Genomic DNA, 23,835 nt, shown 5'->3' with positions numbered 1-23,835 from the left:
TCAGGTTATACTACTTTACAGCCATATATACCCAAGCTGTCTCTGATGGGATGCCAGTCTTCAAACCCAAATTTAAATAAACACAGTCTGGATCTCAGAGCAGTAACTCCCCACTGGGACCAGAGTTTGGGCAAACGATTGTAACTGTAGGAGGCACTTTCAAGACAGCAATTTTTTATTTATTTATTTTTTAAAAACATGCAGATTATGCAAACTTGTCCATAGGCAAAAATTAAAACAATCATGACTTTCTACAAACTAATGGTTGAGGTTTTTTGAAAAATCTCTGATATACATTTGAGTTTCCCAAATTAACTAGCACTGAGGCAACCAGGAAAACAGTAATGTATGACTCACCAGCCAAGAGCAACAGTTACCTAATTCCTCCCCATACAGGTTGCTGACCAACTACAGACATTGTAAATTCATGACCATCACCTACTCATTTTATTGAAGTGCACTCAGAGCATAACCATGTCCCCACAACACAGAAAACCTCAGATACTCACTCACAACTGTCGTCTTGAATTTGTTGTTATCATATTCAGCCCCACAAATTTCTACCTCTACAAAGGGACAAGCAATGCTTCTACCAGGCTTAGGAAGATGGCGAGCCCCCAAAACCTGCAAAAGAAACTATGTTATAACCACCTCCAAAGGAAACTTCACACCATTATTTGTGTGGAAGGTAGCCTACAGAACTGAACGGGAATTCACTAGAGAAAAAAAAAAATAAACCCAAAAGAACATGATAAATCTCTTGAATATGTTCACATGTATTAAACTATCTGTGCCACCAATAATAATATCCTCCCGTTCTTTGGGTGACTCAGTGATTTATGCAATGGCTGACACTCATTGAACAGAGCATGCAGCTACAGATCAAGTTCATAACACAAGTTTACTCATCTTTCCTCAGCCTTTATCTACTTTAAGAAACTCCTGCTTTACAGTGATGACCCCTGTTTACCTTGTCTCTAAACTGTGGTGAAAAGCAGTTAATGTATTTCTTCCTTCTCAGAAAACATACTTTTAAAGGACATCTCTCTTATTGAATAGCAACTGAGAACAGAAACAAGTTCAATTCACATTTGGCACTAGAAGACAATATATTATAATTTTTAGGTCATAAATCCCCATCTCTCTATGAGTCAGTGTACTAAATACTATTATGAATGGGAAAAAAAATCAGTTTAATATCTTTTGTGTTTAGTTTCTTTATTTCATTATAAACGTCTTTCATCCACACTGGAAATTTCTGACCTAGTTAGTCTGCTGCTAACCAATCTCCAATAGGACATTTCTATTAAGAAGTCATTAGGTGGGAAATTCACTTTAGTCTATTTTATTAACAATTATATAAAATTATCCTAGGATTGTGCTTTCAATCCTATACCACGTGCTTCATTAGCATAATAAAGATAGCGTTTCCTGTCAGAAACCAGTGGAATTACTTTTATTCTCCAACATTGACAATAAAAAACAGTATTTTGACAATCTGTCAGGTCTTGCTATGAAACATAATAGCTTTATTTTTAGTTGTATAGATATTTATGACTTGTAAAAAACATAATTTACAAAGGAGATTTACCCTCACTGTCATAATCATCTGCAATTTCCTCCTCGATTCATTTGGCATTGGGTCATATTCTTCATTTCGCATGCTTTCTGGCTGCAGAACATAGCCAGTGCGTCCATTAAGTGAAAACAAGGCATGGTTCAATTGCATGTATTTATCTAGGGAGAGAGTTAAACAGTCATAACAGAAGTAAAAAACATTTGAATAAAGCTAAGGAACTACCAGAATAATGGCTCTTCTGTGCAGTTCCTCCTGGTTGCCACTATCTCAGAAAGAGCTGGAAAGGTAAGTTGGAAGACTCAGTTCCCTTCAGTAACTATATTTGACTGGTCATTTCTCACCAATTTTAATCCAAATAAATTCATCTCCATTCACAATTAGTTTCTTATCAGTGTGTCATAAGCTAGCTGGCCCTTATTTGGAAGTTGCGTACAGCTTTCCTTGCGGATGAACAGTTCATCCACCTGAACTTCAGAGTAACTATCTCTGCTTACTTATCATGAAGAGATAAAGGTAGAATAAACCTTTCAGAGGTAACAAGTGGGTTAGTCTGGCTCAGCGACAGGGAGACTGATTTGGGTGGACCAGCTCTAGCAAGGGATTCGCATACACAAGCTAACTTTAGTTTCTGCATCTCCCTTCTTGCTGTGAATTACAAATCAATAGAATAGCAACAGTGATTAGAATGGCAGAAAGTCCATAAAGAGGCTCATTAATGGTAAAATGGAAGGCAGATCAAACCCTTTTTCAAAGGGAATATTACCTGGAGTTTGGAAGTTAAGAGCCACCATCTGAGAGCCACAAAGCCAGAGGCGAAATGGGTCATAGTTCGATGAGTCAACCCTCTGCCCTTTAGGATAGACACGCGTCAGTCCCTTCAGGTTGTATTTCAGCAACTCAACTGGCTTTTGCTTAACAATATTTTCTGCCTTGGTTTCCACGAAAGAACGGATTTCTTTGAAATCAGGATTTTCTACAGAAGCGAGGGAGGAAAAGAAGAGTCATTACATTAGTAAAGGAAGAAGGAAGTCGACATTTATGCTGTATTTCTACTAACATTTTGGTTCACTTTGTTTTGCTTTGTCCTTTAATGCAGCAATTTCCACTGTTTTAATGCAGACACGGCAAATTGGTTGAACACCAGGTCTGAAAGTTAAAATTGCCTGCCTGCCTCATGTTTTGCAGCAGGGCAGATAGTCTGTAGTCATGCTCTCATCTCATCATTGCTAATAATGCACTTCTGACCACTGCAAGACATATTTAAATGAGACATCTTTTCCTAGGTTTAAATGGAGAGAAGAAAGGGTGAGCCAGGGTTACCCAATGCCTCAAACAATGACTGTAATTATAATGTCTTAATCATACTGACAGCTTATTAAAAATGTTTGCAAAGAAGCTTAAGGAAGAAGGGCACATTTCCTGGCTTCTCTGGAATAAGAAGTACACATTTCAGTGTCAGATTCTACACCCACACTTACACAGACCCCAGTTTTCATTTATATTATGAAACTATTCCCAATAGCTTACATAAATGGCAAATACACCATTCTTATAGCTTATATAAATGGCAAATGCATAACAAATCCATTTTGAGGGTTCTTACAAACAAATTGCAAGTGTTCAGTCAGACTTTTTAGTCTTCAAAAAAGTCAACTGACACATAAATAGTGAACTTCCCTATGAAAGTTATATTGAGATGTCTTTAGTCAACTAGAAATTTGTGACAGTTGCAGGATCTCTTCTTTTAAAGCCTCCTTTCTAATGGAAATTCACAAACATTGAGAAGCTTTCTAGTCCTTACCGTGATTTTACTGACAGCAAATATGCAATGCTATGGGAAATGAAAGCCTGAATAGTTTCACAATTGTTCTTGTCTCCTCATTTATGGTCTCTTGTTTCTCTGTCTCATATGACTAATTTGTTCCACATTTGGTACCACACTTAAGCCTTAGCAGGTTGAGATGTACGTTCAAAACAATTCTGATAAACCATAGGCTTTTACCTGACATTTTACAGTACGAATATCATCACGTTCCCCAGTGTGCAATTCAAATTGCCACTGAATACTCTCCATGGGTGATGCAGAATATTTTTTTTCCCCATAGAGAAAGGATAGATCTTATCTTCAGTCCTCTAATTTCAACTAACATCTGTACAGATTAGTAGAAAAGTTAAAATTCAGGTGTAATATTAAAGAAAATACCTAAATTGTCCTTGGTTTTGCTTGTTGGCTTGCAGTAGATTACCAGATCAGATAATTCAATAGCAATCAATTGATTCTTTTCCCAGTATTTCCTCCTGTTCTCCTGTAAAATTTAACATTTTAGATTACAGATAACACTGGATATTATGGTACAGTAACTCCAGGGTATACTCTAACAAAAAGGACAAAGTTGATCCATTCCTCTTCACCCAGATTCCTATTTGATACTTAGAACACCTACATAAATGTTGTGTACCCAATCAGAGAACAGATTAATGAGTGTGTGTTTGTTTCTTAAAGGAAATGTTTCTGAGTTTCCTTGAATCAGTTCTACTCAGGAGCTTGGCAACCATGGTTTACTATAAGAAACTAATAATTTGTTTCTATTCTGTTTTAGATATATTCATGACTCTATACCTCATGTAAATGCAAATGTATGAAGTAAAAAAAATGTTAAATGTAGTGAAGTTTCTCAATATTTATTACCTTGAGCAGGTCTTAGGTCTTGTTACTAATTCCCAAACAGCTAAACTTAAACCCTATGAGTATCATTCCTGGAATTTTGTATTTACACATCAAACCAACAGTGTTGTATATGGTAAGTCATGTGCAATCGAATAGGCATCATCACTAATAAACCTAGTAGCTACTTCCCTCTTTGTAAGCACCTGCTATGTGGAAGCTGAGCCAAGGTCTTTGCAACCAGAGGCTGGAAGCCACTGAAATCAGCAAGACATTCCCCGAATGGAGACATTTTGGCTGGAGGCTTTTCAGACATAAGAAGCAATTACAGGATAGCACATGTTAGAAGAGCCCCATACTGAACAGCTATTAGCTTTGGTACAAGAGGTTATGAAGCAGCAGCGATTAGGAGGTCTTCCAAAAGAATTCCCTCAACAAAATGAACTGAAGAGGAAGGAAAAAACAGAGAAGCTGATGGGTTTCTACAGTGTTTCAATGAACTAGAGATTATACATCGAAGTCCAAGAAAAGCAAAGAGGAATATAGCATTAACACTTGAAATAGGCTGGGGAAAAAAACGCAAACACAGACTTCATGGTACTTAGTGATAAATCAGTTTCCCAGATATTGCACAACAGAATGTGGTGCTCCAAATACAAAGAAGCACTTCAAAATGCTGTGAGCTCATCTTTAGACATGACCCTCTAGAGATACCCAAACAGGAGAGCTAGCAATGAACAACAATTCCTAGGAGCATGGCAGGTGTTAATAGAGATGACAAGGTATATGAAGCTCAGATATTTTTACTTTTTATATACAATGTACACAGCCCAAAAATAAAGTGAAACCATGTCTGTATCATACTGCAGCATTGTGGTGACTCACTATGCTTTTTCCTTCCCCAGAATTCAGACTGTTAATTCTACTGGCAAAAAAGGCTTTTCCTTGTCTTTTTCCCCTCCCCATGCTGCAGACTATAACGTGAGCTTTCAAGAGGCCAAACTGAGAAAAGCCTCCTGACTGACAGAAACAAATTTTAAACCACCTTTGAAGACAGGCTGTTTAATACTTCTTTTACTGTACGGAGGGAAAGAAAGCTGGCAAGCTCCTGAAGAGCCATTGATGTGCTATAAAAAAACATTCAATTTACAGACATTTATTCTAGGTCGTGTTTCTCTTTTTCTCATTTTTTTTTCTAAATGAAAGCCCTGCAATAATGACTACATCTCTCTTCCTCCAACAATACACCAACAGTTCCTGTTGCTTCTTCCCTTGCTGAATTTGCTGTCTCCTCTTCTTGAGATACCAACTTGCTTGCCATAAATAGGATTTTGATGACCTTCAGAATATTACTACTCCAGAGGAAGGATAAACAACACAAGCCAACATGATACTGAAACATATTTTGCATTGTTCATGCCACCCACTTAGTAATAAAACGTGAATAAAAGCAAGAAAGGAAAAAGTACACCTAAGCATAGTGAACAGAAGGGCACTTTGATCATGTCAGAAACTTAAATATCAAAAAAGAGAAGAGCAAAGTAAATTAATACTTCAGGGCAGGAACAGCAATTCTTGAAGAATGTCCTTCAGTGGCAGTAGTAGTACAGGTACACCAATTAGGTTATTAGTTACAAATAAAGTATTTGCCTAAACAATTACCTATTCAATTCTACTAACTCTGCTTTGCAGTGAATGCAAAGATGCAAAGGTGCAACAAAGACAGTACTCTGCTGAAAAACTCCTGTTAACACAAAACCAAAACGTTTTCTGATGACTGGCACTCTGCTATCTTGGATACTATTCCCAAAAGGGTTCAGAGAACAAGATTCACAGCATCAGTAAAACGAACAGGCAAACAGTAACTTGCAAGAGAGTCTAGGATCAGGTCTTAGCAAGGTTTAGCAATATATGGTAGCTAAAAAATAAACAGTATTGTAAACTTATAACAGTACATTATAAAATACCAGGTATACTTTTTTTTTATCAATACCAGGTGCGTGCATACATATAGTTATTTATTAATCAATACCTCTTCTGCAGTTTTCCACGTGATTTCACGGATACTTTGGTACCATTCAAAGAGTTCTTCTACTTTATCAGTTGCAAACTCAACACACGGATCTTCTGGATTCTTAGGTTCCAGAATGAAGACAAAAGGCTTTTTGTGTTTCCCTTGTGGCATTTTCACTGTTAAGCAACACAGTAGCAAGAATTTTATACTAAAATCTAGAAGTAGAAGCTGCCCTTGATCTGTTACAACAACTAATAGTCAAGTTCTGGCCATTGTAATAAAGGTCTTACAGGGCTGAACAGTTAGTATTAACAAGTTTAATCATATTAATTGTATTACCTGTAGTAATACAAATATTCTTCAAAAACAAATCTTTTATAGTAAAAACAATAAAACTTTCTCAATACAGAAAGCCCACGTGTAAGGATCAGAAAATACATACCAACGTTGTATGTATTGAGTACCAGGATACCACGACATAGAGAGCCTAACGGATTGTCCTCGATGATCTGTGAAAAACATGAGTTAAATCTGACCCTCAGTCTTCAAGTGCATTTAAAGAATATTAACAAATATTAAATACACACCATTAAATCTACTCTCAGTTTCACTAAAAGCAGGCCCACTGTAATATTTAAAAGCCTACTTCCATATCAAGAATTTCTTGTTCTGAGAAACAGATGAGAACTTCTGTACTGAGAGTCAAAATGAGGACTGCAACTTCTGCCATGACACAACCACTTATTTTTCAGGTCTGCTTAACGCTACTATCATCAGAACAAAAAAATCTAATAAACATATTTTCCTCCAAAGGCTCCTGGCAAATCATTAGAAGTACTTAACATAAACAACAGAATAATGTAACATTTTATTTCTAATACTCCAAAATGTTAAAACAAGCATCTTTGTCTTCTTGTCATAAATAGATCTTCGTTCAAGACTCTGGACTAGATTTTCTTAGACCCATTTGACAATCAGTATAAACATTAGTTATGCATCAAAACATGATCCTTGACTGTGAATATGAGAATGATGTGTTTGTGCACATGTTTTTTCTATTTGCAAATATCTAGGGAGTAATCACACAGGCAAACTAGTTTCAGGCACATTACTGTTTAGATAAGCTATCTGAAAAATCTATACCGGTATGATTTTCATTAGCATGAAACCATTATAACCTCTTAAAACCCAAGCAAATCAGCTATCTCCCTAAGTAGTTTTCCTTGATGGAAGTCCTGACAAAAATACTCAACAGCACAGAGAACGGTGAAGAATGCATTCATTTCTTTATTCTGCATTCCCTCAAACACAGCATGCAGAGTCCTAGTATAAACTAGATTAGCATAAACTAGATTTCCACTTCCAGAGGGCAGCATATTATAGGGAAACACGGCAGACAAACCTTAAACTTTAGACAAGCTTCAAACCTCACCTGGCTTTCAAGCTCAGCAGAGTTATCAGATGACATGTCTTCAACATAATTAGATGGAAAATAGTGTTGGACTTTTTCTCCATAATCCCCCTTCCACCTAAATTAAATAAAAAAAAAAATACATAGAGAAAAAGAAATTAAAGAGCTTCAACAGGCCATTAATGAAGCAATTGGTCACTGATACCACTAGCTTCTCTAGCTGGCAGTCACCAAAATATAAGTGATGAAGTAGCTAAAATCTCTAACAAAGTGATCATTAACTGTAGTAACAGATCATTTCAGAGGGATTACAGTTACTGTAAACTGCAATTAATGACTTAAGAGGCTTTTCCCCCTCCAGTACTAAAAACACTATTATGTGGTTGATTGCACTGCAGAAACTACAGGGAAATATTAGGTTTCCAAGCTTTCTAAACAATTTGCAAGCCAGCTAAGAAAGAAAATCTTTTCTGAAAGGAAACCATACAGATAACTAAAAAAAAGTGGATTTGATTCCTGAGAAGTACCAAGCAGACAAAATGATGCACAACAATGACGATAATGGTAAAAGATGTGTGATTTCCCAGAATAGACAAGTGTTCAGGAAGTATTCATGTAGCAAAGGAAAAATACTGGATACGCTGAGATATGAAGGTTCTACATAGTGAGGTTAGTGCTACAGAGCAGAACAATGAAAAAGACAAGAAAAGAGACTTGAATTTGAGGTTTTTGGTTTTGTTTAATATACTAGAATTAAGATTTGTAGGACTATAGTTAATAAGCAGCAAACAGTTTTTTAAAAACCTACTACCCAAAGCTTAATTTATTTTTCTCCCATCTAGTAAGTCACTAGAAGTTTTCCTATGAGGAATTTTGTCCTTACCAGCCTCCAGTTTCCTTTGTGACATTATGAATTAGAGCTCCTCGACAGAAGCTCAATTCATCACTTCTTTTGGCTCTGTAGTCATACAAGGCTTTCACTGTTCTCTGAGGCTTTAAGAGAAGCAAAACAAAGGGGTCATCTATAGGGGGACGGGTCATAAAATGATCAAGAATGCAATTTTATTTATTTATTTTTTTATAAAGGGTGAGGAGGATGGAATCAGATATTATTTATTTTTTTTAAAGCTTAGAAATTGCAATACTAAAGTTCCAGAGTGACATCTATTGGTGGAAGCAAGTAATGCTACTTAACTGCTATTCTTTCCATGCCAGCTTGTAAAATAAAAATTATTAAAAAAAAAAAAAAAAAAAGTACACCAACATAATTACTGTAGAAAAAAATAAAATTAAAAATAAAATTTAAAAGTGAAATATCAATCAACTATCCTCATCACATGTATTCATATGCATCTGTAGATTTTGATGTAGAAGCATGTAGACTTCAATGCAGTCTAAAAGCCTCCACTTCCAAACCACATCAGCTATCCTTCTGGTCATACTTCCTTTAGGAAGACATCTAGTTTCAGCAGACCAAGCAATTGTTTTATCTTGAATTTCCTACCACTTGAATTGATGGTAAATGGTACCAACGTAAATGGCAGCAGCAATGTAAATTCATTAGCCAAAAAAAGATAATTTTTTTTAATTACAGTCACAGAATTTACTAGCAGGTGAACTTCTATGAGAATCTACAAGTTGAACGCCCTAACAATAAGTAGAGAAGTAGCTGTTTGCTGTGTCACTTGTTATTTAATTTTGGGAGCATGCCCAGATAAGCACAGCTGATAAACCATAACACTTCCACAAACTCAATAGCAGGAAGTACCCAAATTCCCAATATGGGTGAATCAATACAGGATTTGCACGCAGCAAGTATGTAGGTACAAATTTATAAGAGATACTAAAAAAAAGTCACACTTTAAAAGTTCTGCTGTCTAGTCCTCCGTAAATCAAGCACCCTAACATTTTCAATTAACCTTTTTGTTACTACTAACAGGAAGTCAATGAACAATTCTCATCATTTTCAGAAGTCTAAGAGAAAATGTGAAGGCCATCTCTCCTTAAGCATACCACTGTAGGGTTGATTTCACTGGGTTCCACATACATCTTGACATCATAAAGCGAATTTATATCTTTTTCCTAAAAATGGGAAAAAAAGAAAAAAGATACATTATAGGAATCAAAAATTAGATAACTAATGTTAATAGAACAAGAAAATTTTGCTGAAACCACCTTTCTGACAATACATAAGCAAATAGGAGAGGAGGAAAGCCAGAAACCTATGATAAGCTCATTACTACAGTTGAACACAGCTGAACATGAGTTTGTTATTTAACTTGTCTGCACCTCAGTTTAATGAACAGTTAATACAATGAAACAGCAATGCCTCACCAAGTTTTCTCTTAATCAAATAGTTTTGAGATTGTGAGTACCATTCTGGGCACAACAGTGGAAGACAATACCCAAGCTCACAATTTCTGTGTTAAAGTACTTTAGTTCCAACAGTGGTTTCACTGTGAGATAGAAACTCTAAGACAAGAAAAGTGGTTTTAATATACAGTCATATTTATTCTTTTATTGGCATCTGCATGATCAATTTAAGATCTCTGCCCACTCCAGTAACAGAAGAGAGGGACAACCGTGCTATTGTCAAAAACTTGTTTCAGCAGAGCTACACCTAAATTTCACAGACTGCGTAAGCTCCCCTGAAGGACATCTATCATAGCTAGAACCACACCCAGCTCGACCAAGTCTAAATCTGGGACTCAAAGGTCCATCACTCACCGTGCTGTAGCGCTCCAGCAGCTCTTCAGTCACCGGGTAACGCAATTTCATTTTCCTGTACAGAGGGTGCTTCTCGTAGTATGTTACAAGCTCCACTAAACTCTCAAAATAGGCCGAGGTTCCAAGCACAAAATGGGGACCTTCTTGCCGAATTCGGAAGTGCTTCACCTTCCCCTCAGCTCTGTGAAACAAGTACAATTGCTGTAGAAGATATTGGTACTTGGCATAGTGAAAGCATCAGCACTGCAAACTAGACCAGAAGAGCTTCGTGCATCTTAATCATATGAAGTTGTTTCTCTCTCTTCCAAAGCATCTTTTATTCAAATCAAATTCCATTTGCCTGCTTGAATTCACAAAAAGACATTCTCACTTTTCTACAATGTGCAGGGCCTTGGGACAAATCCATGTTTTTGCCTAGATTAAGTTTCCCTATTTTTTTCCCCGCTACACATGGGTATTCTGTCACTTTCATACTAACTTAAATGTCTTGAATCAGACAGAATCCCTCTGGAATCCACTGCTGCTGATCTGCTCCTGTCCCTAAGCAACAAGACAAACTCGCTTCAAATGTGATTTGATTTGAAGGCACAATGGAGAATGCCATAAGTCTATACATTTTATTAATGTTGTTACAGGAACCACAGTTTCAAAAATATTTTCCCTGGCAATAAAAGCCTACAAGTAAATAGAAAATAGCTTCATTTTGACAGATAACAAATTAACTTTGGTCAGTTATATGACAGGGCAGCATTTCCAGAGGATAAAGGCCTCGAATTGCTGCTGAACTAGCACCAAAAGGAACTTCAAATAGCACCCTGCAGCAGGGAGCATCAAAGAAATGAAGACAGGTCACACGCAGTTCTGTATACGAAGAAAGGGACAGTTGGTGCCCAAATGCTCTTTATAATAGCATAAAGGTTTATTCCAGTCACACACTTAGGTTGTACGATTTCTTAAGGACTTTTTACTACATATGGACCTACTATGTAAATTAACTGTACTAATTACTCAGAATTTGATGGCATGAATTTTATGACTCCAAAAAGCCCATAGTATTTTTAAATGAGAAAAAAACAGAACACTGTTGGGCTACGAGGTAATGTATTCATATCCATCTTTTCTTACCTGAAAGTCATGGCAAACGAATCAGGCTCATCTCTCTTTCTAATCAGAAAGGCTCCATCTCGAGGGATTCGCATCAGCATGTCTTCTGCCTCTCCCCGACTCAAGTTGCTATAGTACCAACTACAACAGTCAAAAATCAAAATGGACAAGGATTACAAAGCTTGTCAAATGTCATTCAGTAACAATAACAGTGTTTACTAGCGATAGAATTAACATTACTAATGATAGAATGTTATATATATAATGCTATATATATAACATTATAATTAGGTAACGTTACTAATGATAGAATCTCAAAAACTATGAGAAAAAATAAGTCATTTAATATTTATTTTATATTCAGACAGGCTGAGAGTTGGAGTTGTTCAGCTTAGAGAACGGAAGAGAAGGCTTGGGGGAGACCTTGTAGAGGCCTTCTGGTACCTAAAGGGGTGCTGCAGGCAAAAGGAGGAAAGATTCTTTATTGGGGAATGCAGTGATAGGACAAGGGTAATGGTTTTAAACTAAAAAGGGGAGGTTGAGATTAGATACAAGGAGGAAATTCTTCATTATTAGGATGGTGAGGCACTGGTTGTCCAGAGCAGCTGTGGATGCCCCATCCCTGGAGGTGTTCAAGACCCTGCTGGATGCGGCCCACCTAGCGAAAGGTGGGCAGGAGGGCTGGAACTAGACAATCTTTAAGGTCTCTTCCAGCCCAAACCATTCTATCATTCTACGATCTAAATTCTTTCACTAAGAACTTAATTATATCTTTCACTGTAAGGACAGACCTAACGTACCTTCAGTGTAGCTGTGACCAGTACAATGCCAGTACATCTCCACCTTATACATACATACAGGAAAACCAAACCCTTAAATTGTACCCTTCTCTCATGCTGCCTTCATAAGTTATCTGTGGACACACAGCGACTCCCAGATCACAAGGGGAAGAAAAGAAACTTAAGGTCACAGATTTCTATTTCTCAAGCAAAAAACATTTTCTTTTTTTTCTGATTGCAGAGAAAACAGAACAAAGGGCAATGACTAGAGTGCTCTGCCAACAAACAAGAGCAAGCTCTGCCCAGGATCTATGTCAGGCAAATAGCAGCTGGAAATAAACACCAAGTTATACTACTCCCAAACAGCATGGGGTCAAGTAAGCCTAACCAACTCTGACAGGGGTCAGTTGGAAGTGGGGATCAGGGAAAAGTAACTCAGTTTGGGCTCACTGCCCCAGTAATAGAAGTTTTCAGATGGCACAGACCATGACCACTTAGTTGACAGGTCACACTCAACTACTAAATATCTAACCCAGCCCACTGGGTACTGTAAAACTCTGAGCAGAGAATGAAGGAATTGCACACTTCCACAGCATCACAGTTCTCACTGATTGTTCTAGCTGTTTCTAGTAAATTGCTTTCCAGGTGACTGCTCTCTGTTTTACCATGTTCTCACAAAATCAGCGCTCTTACTCAGCATCCTTCAGGGAAGCTTATACCTCTGATATCCACAAACAAGCAGCACTCAGGTGTGCTCCTGAATCTGGGGAATTTTCTATGCAAAAATCCAAGACCATCAAAAAAAACAAAAATATTCTGTATCATAACAGCCCTGGTGCTTGCCTTCTGCTGTACGTACTCTTTATTTTCGTGTGGACTGGGATTAGGCACAGCATCCGTCAGACGCAGTTCAAATTCAGCACATCTCAAGTGGGCCTCTTTGTAGTGTTGAATGAGATCATAGATGCTATCAAAAGTGAGGTTGTCTGTCAGGTAGTATTTCACAGTGTCCCCATCACTTGAAGAACGGATACGGCAGTGCTGGACTCTACCTGACCTCCTGAAGATGTGAAGAGGGGGATAAGGAAAAGAAAGGTATTTGACAGGTTTTATTCTTTTAAGTGTTTCCTCAAGCATTCCTGGTTAACTATGTGGTAAGCAAGAAATCTTTACTATCTCTTAAAATAACTGAAGTAACAACAGCAACAAAAATGCTGACCAGTGATAATTACAGTCCCCAAAAAATTATTTTTCAACCCACAATGGCTCAAAAGGTGACAAACACTTACTCCCTTCAAAGTTTGTTCTGACAACAACAACAAAAAGAACACACAACACATCATGGAAAAATCCATTTCACCCCCAGGGGACTCTTTCATTGAAAAGATCGACCTCTGCTGATAAAGGTAAACTTACGAGAAAATGGTTGTGGAAAGCGTGGATCAGTGTGAAAAACAGTAATTTATCCTAAAACTAAAAAATCAAATTTTGGCCCACTCACTGAGGAAATAACAAAGCATACATCCTGACAGAGTGGAAAAAGGAAAAAGACATAACAGGGAGTCCCCTCTTGACAACTGTAACACTTCAAATAAAGTCTACTTTGCAAAAACGCACTATTCAGTGCACAGAAGCTCTATTTAGAAGGTAGTGTCTCAATCCCATGAATACCATTCTAGTAAATATGAACACCCTATTCCTATTTACTCTCGGCTACACATGCACATTTACAAAATGCATATATTTTTACGCAATGCCATAAGATAAACAAAACCCATGTACAGTTTTTATGATGATCACCATACCAGAATGACAAGGTGCAATCGTTAGGGAAAGCCTCACTTTCCCTAACTAGGAACGTCCCATCCTTGCCACCCATTTCAGCACAATATTCCTGGAGCAGCTTCTCAGCAGTTGTTCTCCCCTCTTTCATTTTCCCATGGAACCACTTCTCTTTTAAGTGCAGTTCAGTACGCTTTACCTCCTAGACCAGAAAAGAAGAATTTTTATTGTCCACTTCTAACTTTATGATTGTAATACAAAGTACTTCCTATTGATATAACAAGCTTCTGTTTCAGGATTTCAGCTCTTCTCAGATCTAATTCTCCTTCCACAAGCAATCTGATCGCCTTCATAGGCACACTTGACAATTCAAGTCACTCATTCAAGTCATTCAAGCCACTTCTTTGGATCAGTGACCAACTTAATCCTTATTTAAATATGTAATCAACATACTGAGAAATACGTTGATAAAGTGAAAGAACACAGAAGTGCAAATGCTATTTTATATTTTCAAAGCAAAGCACACTACTGCAAAATCATGAAGTTTCTATTCCACTTTTTCCTGGAATCACCTCTGTTACATTTGCTTACATGTTAATGATTTTAATAACATTGCTATGTAGGTGAATAGATAAAAGGTTTTGTTTGTGCAGAGATCTCTCTGAACTATGCACATACGTGTTAGAAATGAGAGTATGCATGGAAAACAGAAAAAGTCAGAACAAGAAACCATGCTGAACATAGCTGAGTCTCATGCTTCTTTTTTACCAAGCGTGACAGACAAGCAATACACACCTGTGACAAACACTTTGCATGTGTGAAATGAATAGCATGCACTACTGTACACTGTGTAAAAGGTACACTGTATTAGTACACAACAAACCTTAGTTCATCAGACTGCCTAGTCAGAGAACAGCAATACTTAGCCAAAGGCACATAAGAACTTCAATTGTCAGTGGGCACATCAGCATTAGCGTTTAACCACCAAAATCATATTTAATTCTCCTTGTACTCACCTTTGTATGTCCTCCATTAGCCAAAGGGAAAAAAGATATTTTATTTAAAATAGGGTTAGATGGAGTACCTCAGCAAAGACCCCTTTTTAAAAAAATTATTTGCAGGTACATGTGTTATCTGATACAGACCCTCTACAATTTCTGTAACATCAGCATAAAAATATGCATCTGTAAACACTGAAATAATCTGAGAGATTAAAAAGAACACACTTAAGTGATAAAAAGTAGCCATCACCTTTGATGAATCTTCATCAGCATTCTGTTCTATATCATCACTGAATGAAAGCTTTTCATCAGCAATAGCACAGTAGTGCCGAGTCCATTTCTAGAAGTTGAGAGAGATTAAAACCATTAACAAAACAGAGTCAAACTCACTAATTACAATTTCCAACTAAGTGTAACACTAAACAAAATGCCTTCTCCTCACTCACATTTCACGAACTGAGGATATTACACAAATATTGAGAAAATTCATGTACATATTACACAGCATAGTAGTAAACTTTAGCAGATGTCGCATAAACAATACCTGTTCTATTGTGTCCCACATGTAAAGTTCTCCTTGTTGCTTTTTTTCTTCTTTCTTATCTTCTGGGTTCACATCAATGTCTCCTTTCGGCCCTAGTTTTTTGTGCTAAAAAGAAAAAAAAATTAAACAGCACATTCATACACTCATAGAGGATTATATATAAAATTGATCGTACAGTCTCAGTGCATTCAGTATTACTGGAGTTATTTCCCTTCATTGCCCAGCTTTCTTCTGTTATTGCCATAACAGCAGCTGTTCCACAAAGCTTTATGTAACCTTGGTAGAATTTATCTCAAAAATGTTTCTCTCTTTATCTCTTGATAAAGATTTAAAAAGATAGTACAGATATAATTCAAGCAATGAAGAAACAGCTAGTCTGATAAGAGCTCACAATTCCTTACAGGACAGAAAGCTTGAAGTGACACTTGCATAACAAGAAATAAGGACAAGACGATAAACATTCTGCAGACAGCAGGACATAAGGAGAACCATAAGGAACCAAAAAAAAATACCAAAAAAAAATCAAGAACAGAAGAGGAATTAAAATGAAGGCGAATTCACTCTCCTAAAAGAAGAATGATCAAACATGATATCTTGTATGAGAAGAGGGGTGAGTTCTACTTTCTTCTTCTCCTTGCTTTCTAAGTCCTAGTTTAGAGAGAACACTACAACTGAAGTGTAGCAACAGAAGAGGCAAACCCAGGAAAGACCTGGGTACTGCTACACAATTAAGCCCAGATCTGTCTAGCAGAAGGTAGGTTACCGCACAGATGACACCAGTGCTTGTAGTGGAGGTGAGACAGCTCTCAACTAATTGCTGCTGAAGTTCATGGGGTTTTTGTGCAGCACATAATTTGGCTGACAGAGAAATACAAGCCAGAGTCCTTGAGAAGCATTTTGCATTAAATCGTACTATGTCCTCAGTTACAATGAAAAATGATGATGCAACATTTTAGACCATCCTAATGCAGCAATGAAAAGCTTATGACAAGGCATGCCAGGGAAGAGCAGACAGCAAGTGAAAATAGCCCACAAAGCTAATCCTTGTAGAAAAGGTTGAATAGATGAAATTGCAATAGCTGGACTATTCTAAATGAAGACTAAAAAAAGGAAGCAGGCTAGCTACAGCATAAAGAGCAAAATAGATAAGAATAGTTTTTGTTGCAACTTCTATGATTTTATTATTGTAAGACCATTCCTTCTCTAAAAGTACATTAGAAACATTTGTAAGTGATCAGTGTGCTTTCATACACACCAGTTTTCAATTAACTACAGGCTGAAACAATACAACACAGGCTATGTTGAAGGGCAAGGCTCAGCAATTGGAAGTGCTCACAAAAAGCAGTGGCTCAAGGGACTAAAGAACATCAAACACTTAAACCGCAGTTAATGATAGGATTAATCCTCTCATAGCTAGTAGTTTTCAAATACATTCAATTCTGTGTCTCCTATAGGAAGATTTCAATCTGACAGGCCTATCTGAAAAATCCCACAGGCCCCTAAAGCAGGACTCAACTTGGTTTGCCAACTTTTTCCAGACAAAAGCCAAATACCACAACTAGCTTACTGGCAGGCGTGGATCTATTTACAAAGATTCTTTACTGCTCTTTTAGACAAGAAGGGATGATATGGATGTTCTCTTCTGCAAAATCACAGTAGTTTGTAGTTCTTTTTAAACCAGATCTGTCATGTTATTATTCACATGCCTATACAATTTCCCTTCTATGCTCTACATCATAACAATAGACAGTTTAGAGAAAGGAAGAAAGAAAAAAAAATAAGCAGAGATTTGAATTCTCTGCTTCCTGATCTTCTGCACCTCGCAGTGGCGTGCTATCATTTCCAGTCCTACATAAAGAACTGTATGCTTATATACATCTAGATGCATCTATTCATCATTGTTTCTTCTGTTCAGCAGTTCAATCCATGTGAGGTAGTACTACCGCAAGAGACAGAAAACAGAAGCATAGGTAAAAGCAATTATTGTACTATCATGAACAGTCCCCAGATTATCCACCTAATTTTGCCCTTCAATAAGTTCTACTGCAGTTTCAATCCAAGTCTTCTTTCAGTTTTCTGCCTGATGCACAAGAGTGCCAAGTAAAGCATCTGTATTGCCCAGCAGGTAAGACACCCTCACAGTGACTGCCTTCTAACAAAAGCACCGCAGTCTTTCCAAAGTGGTTTACTAAATTGTGTATGTAAATCACACCGAGTGAGTAAATGCCAATCAATTTTTGCAGTTCACCAAGTAAGCAGTCCTGACAGCTTAAGTCAGCAGTCTGCAAGTGCTTTGAGTTTTACTTGAAGGACAGACATCCTCTGAAAAAACAGTTATCGTTAATCCTACTTTCTATTCAAGAACATACTTTTAATATTTCTTAGCCAGTCACTAATTGTGTAAGAAGCCTATGAAGAGCATCTGCAGCACTGACATTTCAGGAGCTGGAAGACCTTTAGAAAAGAGCTGACATTCCATCTGGCACTTGAATTAGCAACTTTTATTGCAAAGAAAACCAACAGCAAGTATTTTAATAGGTATCTTTATGGAACTCCATACAATATTATGAATTTTAACTAGTACACACTTCTAGCATGGGGTTTCTTGTCTCTTCAACAGAAACCAACAGTTAAGTTGTGAAGCCAGCTGACAACTTCAGCTCTTGTTTTTATACTTTATCTACAAGCACACAACACAAGCCTACCTTGATGATGATTTTTTCTTTCAGCTGGGTTGGTGATGGTAGCTGATCTGCACTGGCTTCAACTGGTTTAGTTAAAAGCTGATCCCCGAACACCTCCTTGAACACTCTGGCCATGTATCGCTGCTGTTCCACACTACAGTGCTCTTCAATTGACAGAATGACTGGGTATCTTTGAAGAAAACAAAAGAAAATCAAGACATTCAGTTTCTTTTTGATTCAACTGACAAGGCAAGGAAAACACCACATTCCCTCAACCCCTAGATCAAAGAAAGTATTTGAAGCAAGCACAAAGAAAAAAGGAATAGACGCACAACAGATAAAGTCAGAAGGGACCTGTGGAGGCCATCTAGCCCAAATCCCTTCTTTGGGAAGGTCCAATTCATAAGTTAGATCAGGTTGCTCAGAGATATGTCCAGCCAAGTTTTGAATATCTGCAAGGACAAAGATTCCTTTAGTGTTTTGGGAACAGTTTCAGTGTTAAGTGTTCTCGCTCCCAATTGTTGGCTAATACTTTTTATGTTAAGGACATCTCAGCACAAGGTTTGGAAGGGCAAAGCAGAGAGGCAGATTAAAATTCATGTTATCAGTTCAGGATTCTCTCCTAAGACCTCCCTACAACATGACTATCAACCCAATAGATACATTGCTTGTCACTTGTAGTTTGTTTTGATCTTTTTTTAAAAAAAAATAATAATAATTAATTAATTAATTAAAAAAAAAAAAAAAGTCATACTGTTCAGGATTTGACGTTTCACACTTCAGTTCAGTAAAAGAAGACAAGTGAGGAGACAGGAATCCCTTTTAAGGTATTAACTTCCCCAGCAGTAAATTGTTATGTAGCAGCATCTTTTCTCAAAGACAAATCAATTAAAAACTCGTGTTGTGCAATAATGAAAACCAGGATGACATAATTTCATTGTTTCTTTTATCTTTAAATCACAGGGAAAAAAGTTCAGGAAGGTCTAAGCATTCAAAAACAGGCTTAAGAAATATAAATCAAAGCTTACTCAGATGCAACAAAGGCATGATCTTTGATTGCTTGTACTACATCATCAAATTTGATCTTTGTTGTCCGTGTCCATCCATGGTAAATAATGGGTTTCCCATCAGGACCATCCCAGCAGTCCACTAGGAAAGACAAGCAGTGGAAAAATCAAGACACCAAGTAGTTACTTAACTCTAATAAAAGGAATACAATGTACATTCAGTTCTTCAGAGCGTTTCATACATAGATTCATATATTCATTTCTAATAAAATATTCTTAGATGAATTTGTCTATCTTACGGAGGAAATTATATTGTTCTTACTGAAGTGAACTTAAGTAAATTACAGTATAATTTTTTCCCAAAGCATTATTATGTGGGAATCTGGAAAGAATTCAAGCAGCTAAAACTTGTTTACAAGTTTACATTAATTTTCCATGTAGAAATACATTCTAACAAGTTGGTTGCATATCTATTTTTCTGATTCTAACCCTGAAACTCTGAGACACCTTTTGAAACACCCAAACTGAATGGAGTCTCTTGTTAATTGTTACAAATGTAAACCAGGAACTAGCTTAATAAGAAAGTGGTCAACAACATGAAATTCAAGTCAAACCTTTTAATAAAGAACACAGACACTGGGTTGAAGAAGCATACAGACTTAGTAGAGAACAATGACACAAAGACATCAACTGATTTACATGCAAGTTAAACAGGATGACAAATAGCACCAAATTACAAAAATCTGAGACTTAGGCTTGTCTGTATTATGACAAAGGCAAATAAGCTTTTCACCTATCTACACTGCACAAGTAATTCAAATTTAAATCTTATGCTTTCATATAGCAGATCAAAGATTGAATTGTTTGTGTACAGTGAGAGAGTCAGACAGAACTTCTTGGAATTCCCAGGGAACAAGGACCAGAGCAAGCAAACAGAGCAATAATGAGGCATAACAAAAACTATTTAGGGAATCAGGGTTTTCATATGACTAACTAAAATTTAAAAAAAAAAAAAAAAAAAAAAAAAAAGAAACAAACTAGTTCTTCATTTCGGTTCTTTTTTCTTTCTTGGTAAACAGGGGAAACCCTGCTTATATGAAGAGTATGTTATAAACCACTCCACAAGTTCATTACTCACACTCAATACATCGGCATCCCATTCTAAGGCACCTGATGTAAGCTTCTGTGGAGGATTCACTTCGAAGCTGGTCTCCTGTCAGATATCTAAGGGATAAAAGAAAATTGTAAGAGAAGACAGGCGACCAGTTTCAATTATTTCCCACTCACTCACTGGGCAAAATGTTTTCTCCTGTTATGAAGGCTGTATGTTGACTGGTTGGGTTTTTTTCCAAACTTGCTATGGAAGAACTGGGCTGTGCAGAACCAGATACTATCAGATTTTTGAATAGACAAAATTATAGAAGGTTAATTTTCAATCAATCAGGTTCCTGTAGAAAAAAACATAAGCTCTGCACATATGCATAGCTGATCACGTTGAGACATAATCACAGTGGAGGAATGAGTATTTGGAGTGATACCACACCCTATACTTCAAGTTATCTAGCAGCTATATCCATATCCACTTCATTTCATTCCCTGCAGTATTTAATTTGTTCACCTCTCCTTACTCTCTTTACATGCTCTTTCTTTTTATTACAATGCTAGATGAGAAAAATTCCCATTCATTTGAAGAAAGTTCAACTCAACACCACATAGGATTTAACTTTAGCTAAAGAGCTTGCACACCATTTATTATCAACGAAAAGGGCTGGATGCCTTAGGCACAAACTATGGAAATAAGCAGCTAAGTTACTAAGCATAGAACACTTCCAGATTGTCTTCCAGACAAAGACAATGAATAGCCAAGCCCTGATCAGCAGGTATGCTAATTTAAAGTCCCCATATTCTTTTCCTGCTCAGTAACAAACCTTTTCTGCTTTTTGACATTGTAAACTGTCAACATATCTATCAATAGTGCATACCACCACTACGTCCTTTCCCAACACAACAAACCCACTGCCCCTTAGATCACACTAGCAGCATGGGATCTTCCCACAGGACAAGTTGGATCCTTACAGCATTCTTACGTTCAGGTACAACTGATGTTGAAATAGGCTTAGCAAACACTGCTGGTGCTTGGAAAAAAGAGAAGCTCCTTCAGTAACTTTGATTTCTGAAAACATAGAGGCTGGAACAGTTTGAAGTTGAGACTAATTTTTCTAACATAACTCGGAGTTTGAGGGTGTGGGTTTTTTTTGTTTGTTTTGGTTTTTTGTTTTTTGCAGCAGAGCTTATTAAGTCTCAAAGTCTACGTAAAATTAAGAGAAGGGGAGAAAGGAAATCCACATGCTGTTTTTGCCACATTTACATCACACTTCAGGAAGACTTCACATATCCAGACAGTATATTTCTGGATATTATAATTTAAAATGTTTTACTTTCTCCTAACATGTGCCAGGTCTGTTTGAACAGAGATAGATAGTGGGACTTCTGATAACTTACGTGTTATGAGAGGAAGAAATCCAGTAATGGGACAAAGGATTATTCATGTCCTGCACATCTATTGAATCATATTTCTCATCCCAAATACTGTTTTCTTTTGCAAAAAGGTAAGTGAGGAACTAAAATGCAAAGAGAGAGACCGAATTTAAATGTTTTAATCATACAAGAACATAAGAAACCCAACAATGTAGCAGGAATATCCCAAAGGATCTGTCAACCAATAAACAAACTAGGAACTAGCAGCAAAAGAAAAAAATCCATGAGAAACCATTACAAAGCATCATCAGTTTACCTCATCAACAAAGAGGAAGGGTTCAGCAGTTTCTCTCATAGTGTCATCTATAAATTTGGTCATTCGTTCTCGGACTTTACTCAGATCTTGTGCCCAAGACTCCTTCAGATAACAAAGTAGAAAACAAATTTAGATGTGGTGATATGCTATATAAAATCTGACAAAGAACAGAACCCTACAGCTGTGATTAAAGCTTCCATTTCAGATAGCTTACTGACAGTATATTTCTTTGTACTCACATCTTAAGAGTTTCCTCTACGATGTTGAAGAGGGAAAAAATAGCTGAGTACCTTTATATAGATTGAAGGCCCACGAGATCCACACACTATGTATGTACATATATGCATGCACACACACAGGAAAAAGCTGGCGTCCTTGAAATATATGCCTTAACTATATTCTGTTCACACATCTAAGTGCAATCTGAATGTACTTTTAACACAGTGAAATAAGGAGAAAAAGAAATTAGCAATCTTATACAGGAAGCATAGATCTCACTTTTCATTCATATTTGCAAACCTGCAGTTCATCAGCACCTAACAAATATAACACTAGCTAAAAGGCATAGGAGGCAAAGAACTGCAATGTGGACAAATTCCAACAGCAGTCTTAGACCCACTCCATTATATCCTTTGTGAAAGTATAGCCTTAAAGATTGGCCTATATATCAAATTATGATTTTTCTTCCACAGTGTCTGTGCTAAATAAGATAACAGAAGGCCATGAAGACAGTTCCAGTACCCGCTTCCACCCTTATCTGCTTGCTGGTATGGAACATCAGACTGGCCCATTCAAGAAGAAAATTACCTTTGACTCGAATGCAGGCAGTCAGCTCAGCTTTTTACATACAAGCTGATAAAATGGGGCCATGGCCAAGGTATTACCCCTAGCTGTATCTATGGTGACAGCTGTAACTAGGCCAGGCTATCATGCAGGGTTTATTTCCAACCTTGTCTGTTTATCTACATGACAAAACGAAGACCTGCTGAAACATTATTTACTTTTTCCTGCCTCTCTTCTTCTGGTGCACCTTCAGAGACTTTTATATGGATGAAAAATAATAGTTTTTGTGAACTTCAACAGCGGCAAATAAGAAGAAATCTTTCCAAGACCTAGTAACCTAGTATCATAGCTGACATCAATCACATTCTGTGTCATAGCTTTTTCTATATATATTTTTTTAAGGAGCACATAATATTATGAGACAGCAAAAAGAGCTCAAAATTTCTGTAACATTCCCACCTGCTGCTCATGTAGCAGGAATCTCTGAAAGTCATGGAGATGAACTGCTGAAGCATCTGGGCGGTCAGTATTTCTTTAAAAAAATAAAGAGAGAAAGGAAAAGTGAATCTAAAGAAACAACAGAGAAAGTGTCATCAGATGTCATAGAAGAAAATGTCAGGATTTTGTATCTTGCATTTACAGTATAAATGTGCTGCCGCCAGGAAGAAACTTTTTATAACTTCAGTGGAATTGAGATGAGGCTTGTAATATTGTATTACCTAATCACTGTAATTTGAGCCTTTAAATAAAACCTCCTAGAGTCCTGATATAATTTTGATAATGATTCATTGGGAAAAATACCAAATCTCTGTTCATTGATCTGTAGCAAATGAACAGCATTCACTTCACAGGTGTTCTCTTAAGTTTATTTGAGGAACATGGAGAGACTGTTCTTTTGAATTATCACCAAGCCACACATCCACAGATGATTCCCTTCCATGTATTATCTACCACAGTAGAT

General features: G+C 37.0%; 1 protein-coding gene across 4 annotated transcripts in view; it reads right to left on the bottom strand.

Annotated features, from left to right (window-relative positions):
* The window catches only part of PLCG2 (phospholipase C gamma 2), a 72,015-nt gene that overhangs the window by 9,572 nt on the left and 38,608 nt on the right, over positions 1-23,835 (bottom strand). For all 4 annotated transcript variants that reach the window (XR_014318367.1, XM_082770305.1, XM_082770303.1 and 1 more), the window contains exons 9-29: positions 23,334-23,406; positions 22,092-22,193; positions 21,800-21,918; positions 20,436-20,521; positions 19,319-19,439; positions 18,312-18,480; positions 15,607-15,711; positions 15,313-15,402; positions 14,085-14,263; positions 13,139-13,339; positions 11,522-11,641; positions 10,397-10,577; positions 9,683-9,751; positions 8,553-8,662; positions 7,691-7,787; positions 6,701-6,767; positions 6,277-6,434; positions 3,783-3,885; positions 2,343-2,552; positions 1,592-1,737; positions 510-624 (exon numbers count right to left, since the gene is read on the bottom strand). Coding sequence is in view for 3 of the 4 variants with exons in the window: in XM_082770305.1 (XP_082626431.1) it covers positions 510-624; positions 1,592-1,737; positions 2,343-2,552; positions 3,783-3,885; positions 6,277-6,434; positions 6,701-6,767; positions 7,691-7,787; positions 8,553-8,662; positions 9,683-9,751; positions 10,397-10,577; positions 11,522-11,641; positions 13,139-13,339; positions 14,085-14,263; positions 15,313-15,402; positions 15,607-15,711; positions 18,312-18,480; positions 19,319-19,439; positions 20,436-20,521; positions 21,800-21,918; positions 22,092-22,193; positions 23,334-23,406 (2,621 nt within the window). In the remaining variant the exon portion in view is untranslated. The remainder of the gene's footprint in view (positions 1-509; positions 625-1,591; positions 1,738-2,342; positions 2,553-3,782; positions 3,886-6,276; positions 6,435-6,700; positions 6,768-7,690; positions 7,788-8,552; positions 8,663-9,682; positions 9,752-10,396; positions 10,578-11,521; positions 11,642-13,138; positions 13,340-14,084; positions 14,264-15,312; positions 15,403-15,606; positions 15,712-18,311; positions 18,481-19,318; positions 19,440-20,435; positions 20,522-21,799; positions 21,919-22,091; positions 22,194-23,333; positions 23,407-23,835) is intronic.

This window comes from Aythya marila (assembly GCF_965140915.1).
Source record: "Aythya marila genome assembly, chromosome: 12".
Lineage (NCBI taxonomy): Eukaryota > Metazoa > Chordata > Aves > Anseriformes > Anatidae > Aythya > Aythya marila.
This window is presented reverse-complemented; position numbering and strand designations above follow the sequence as displayed.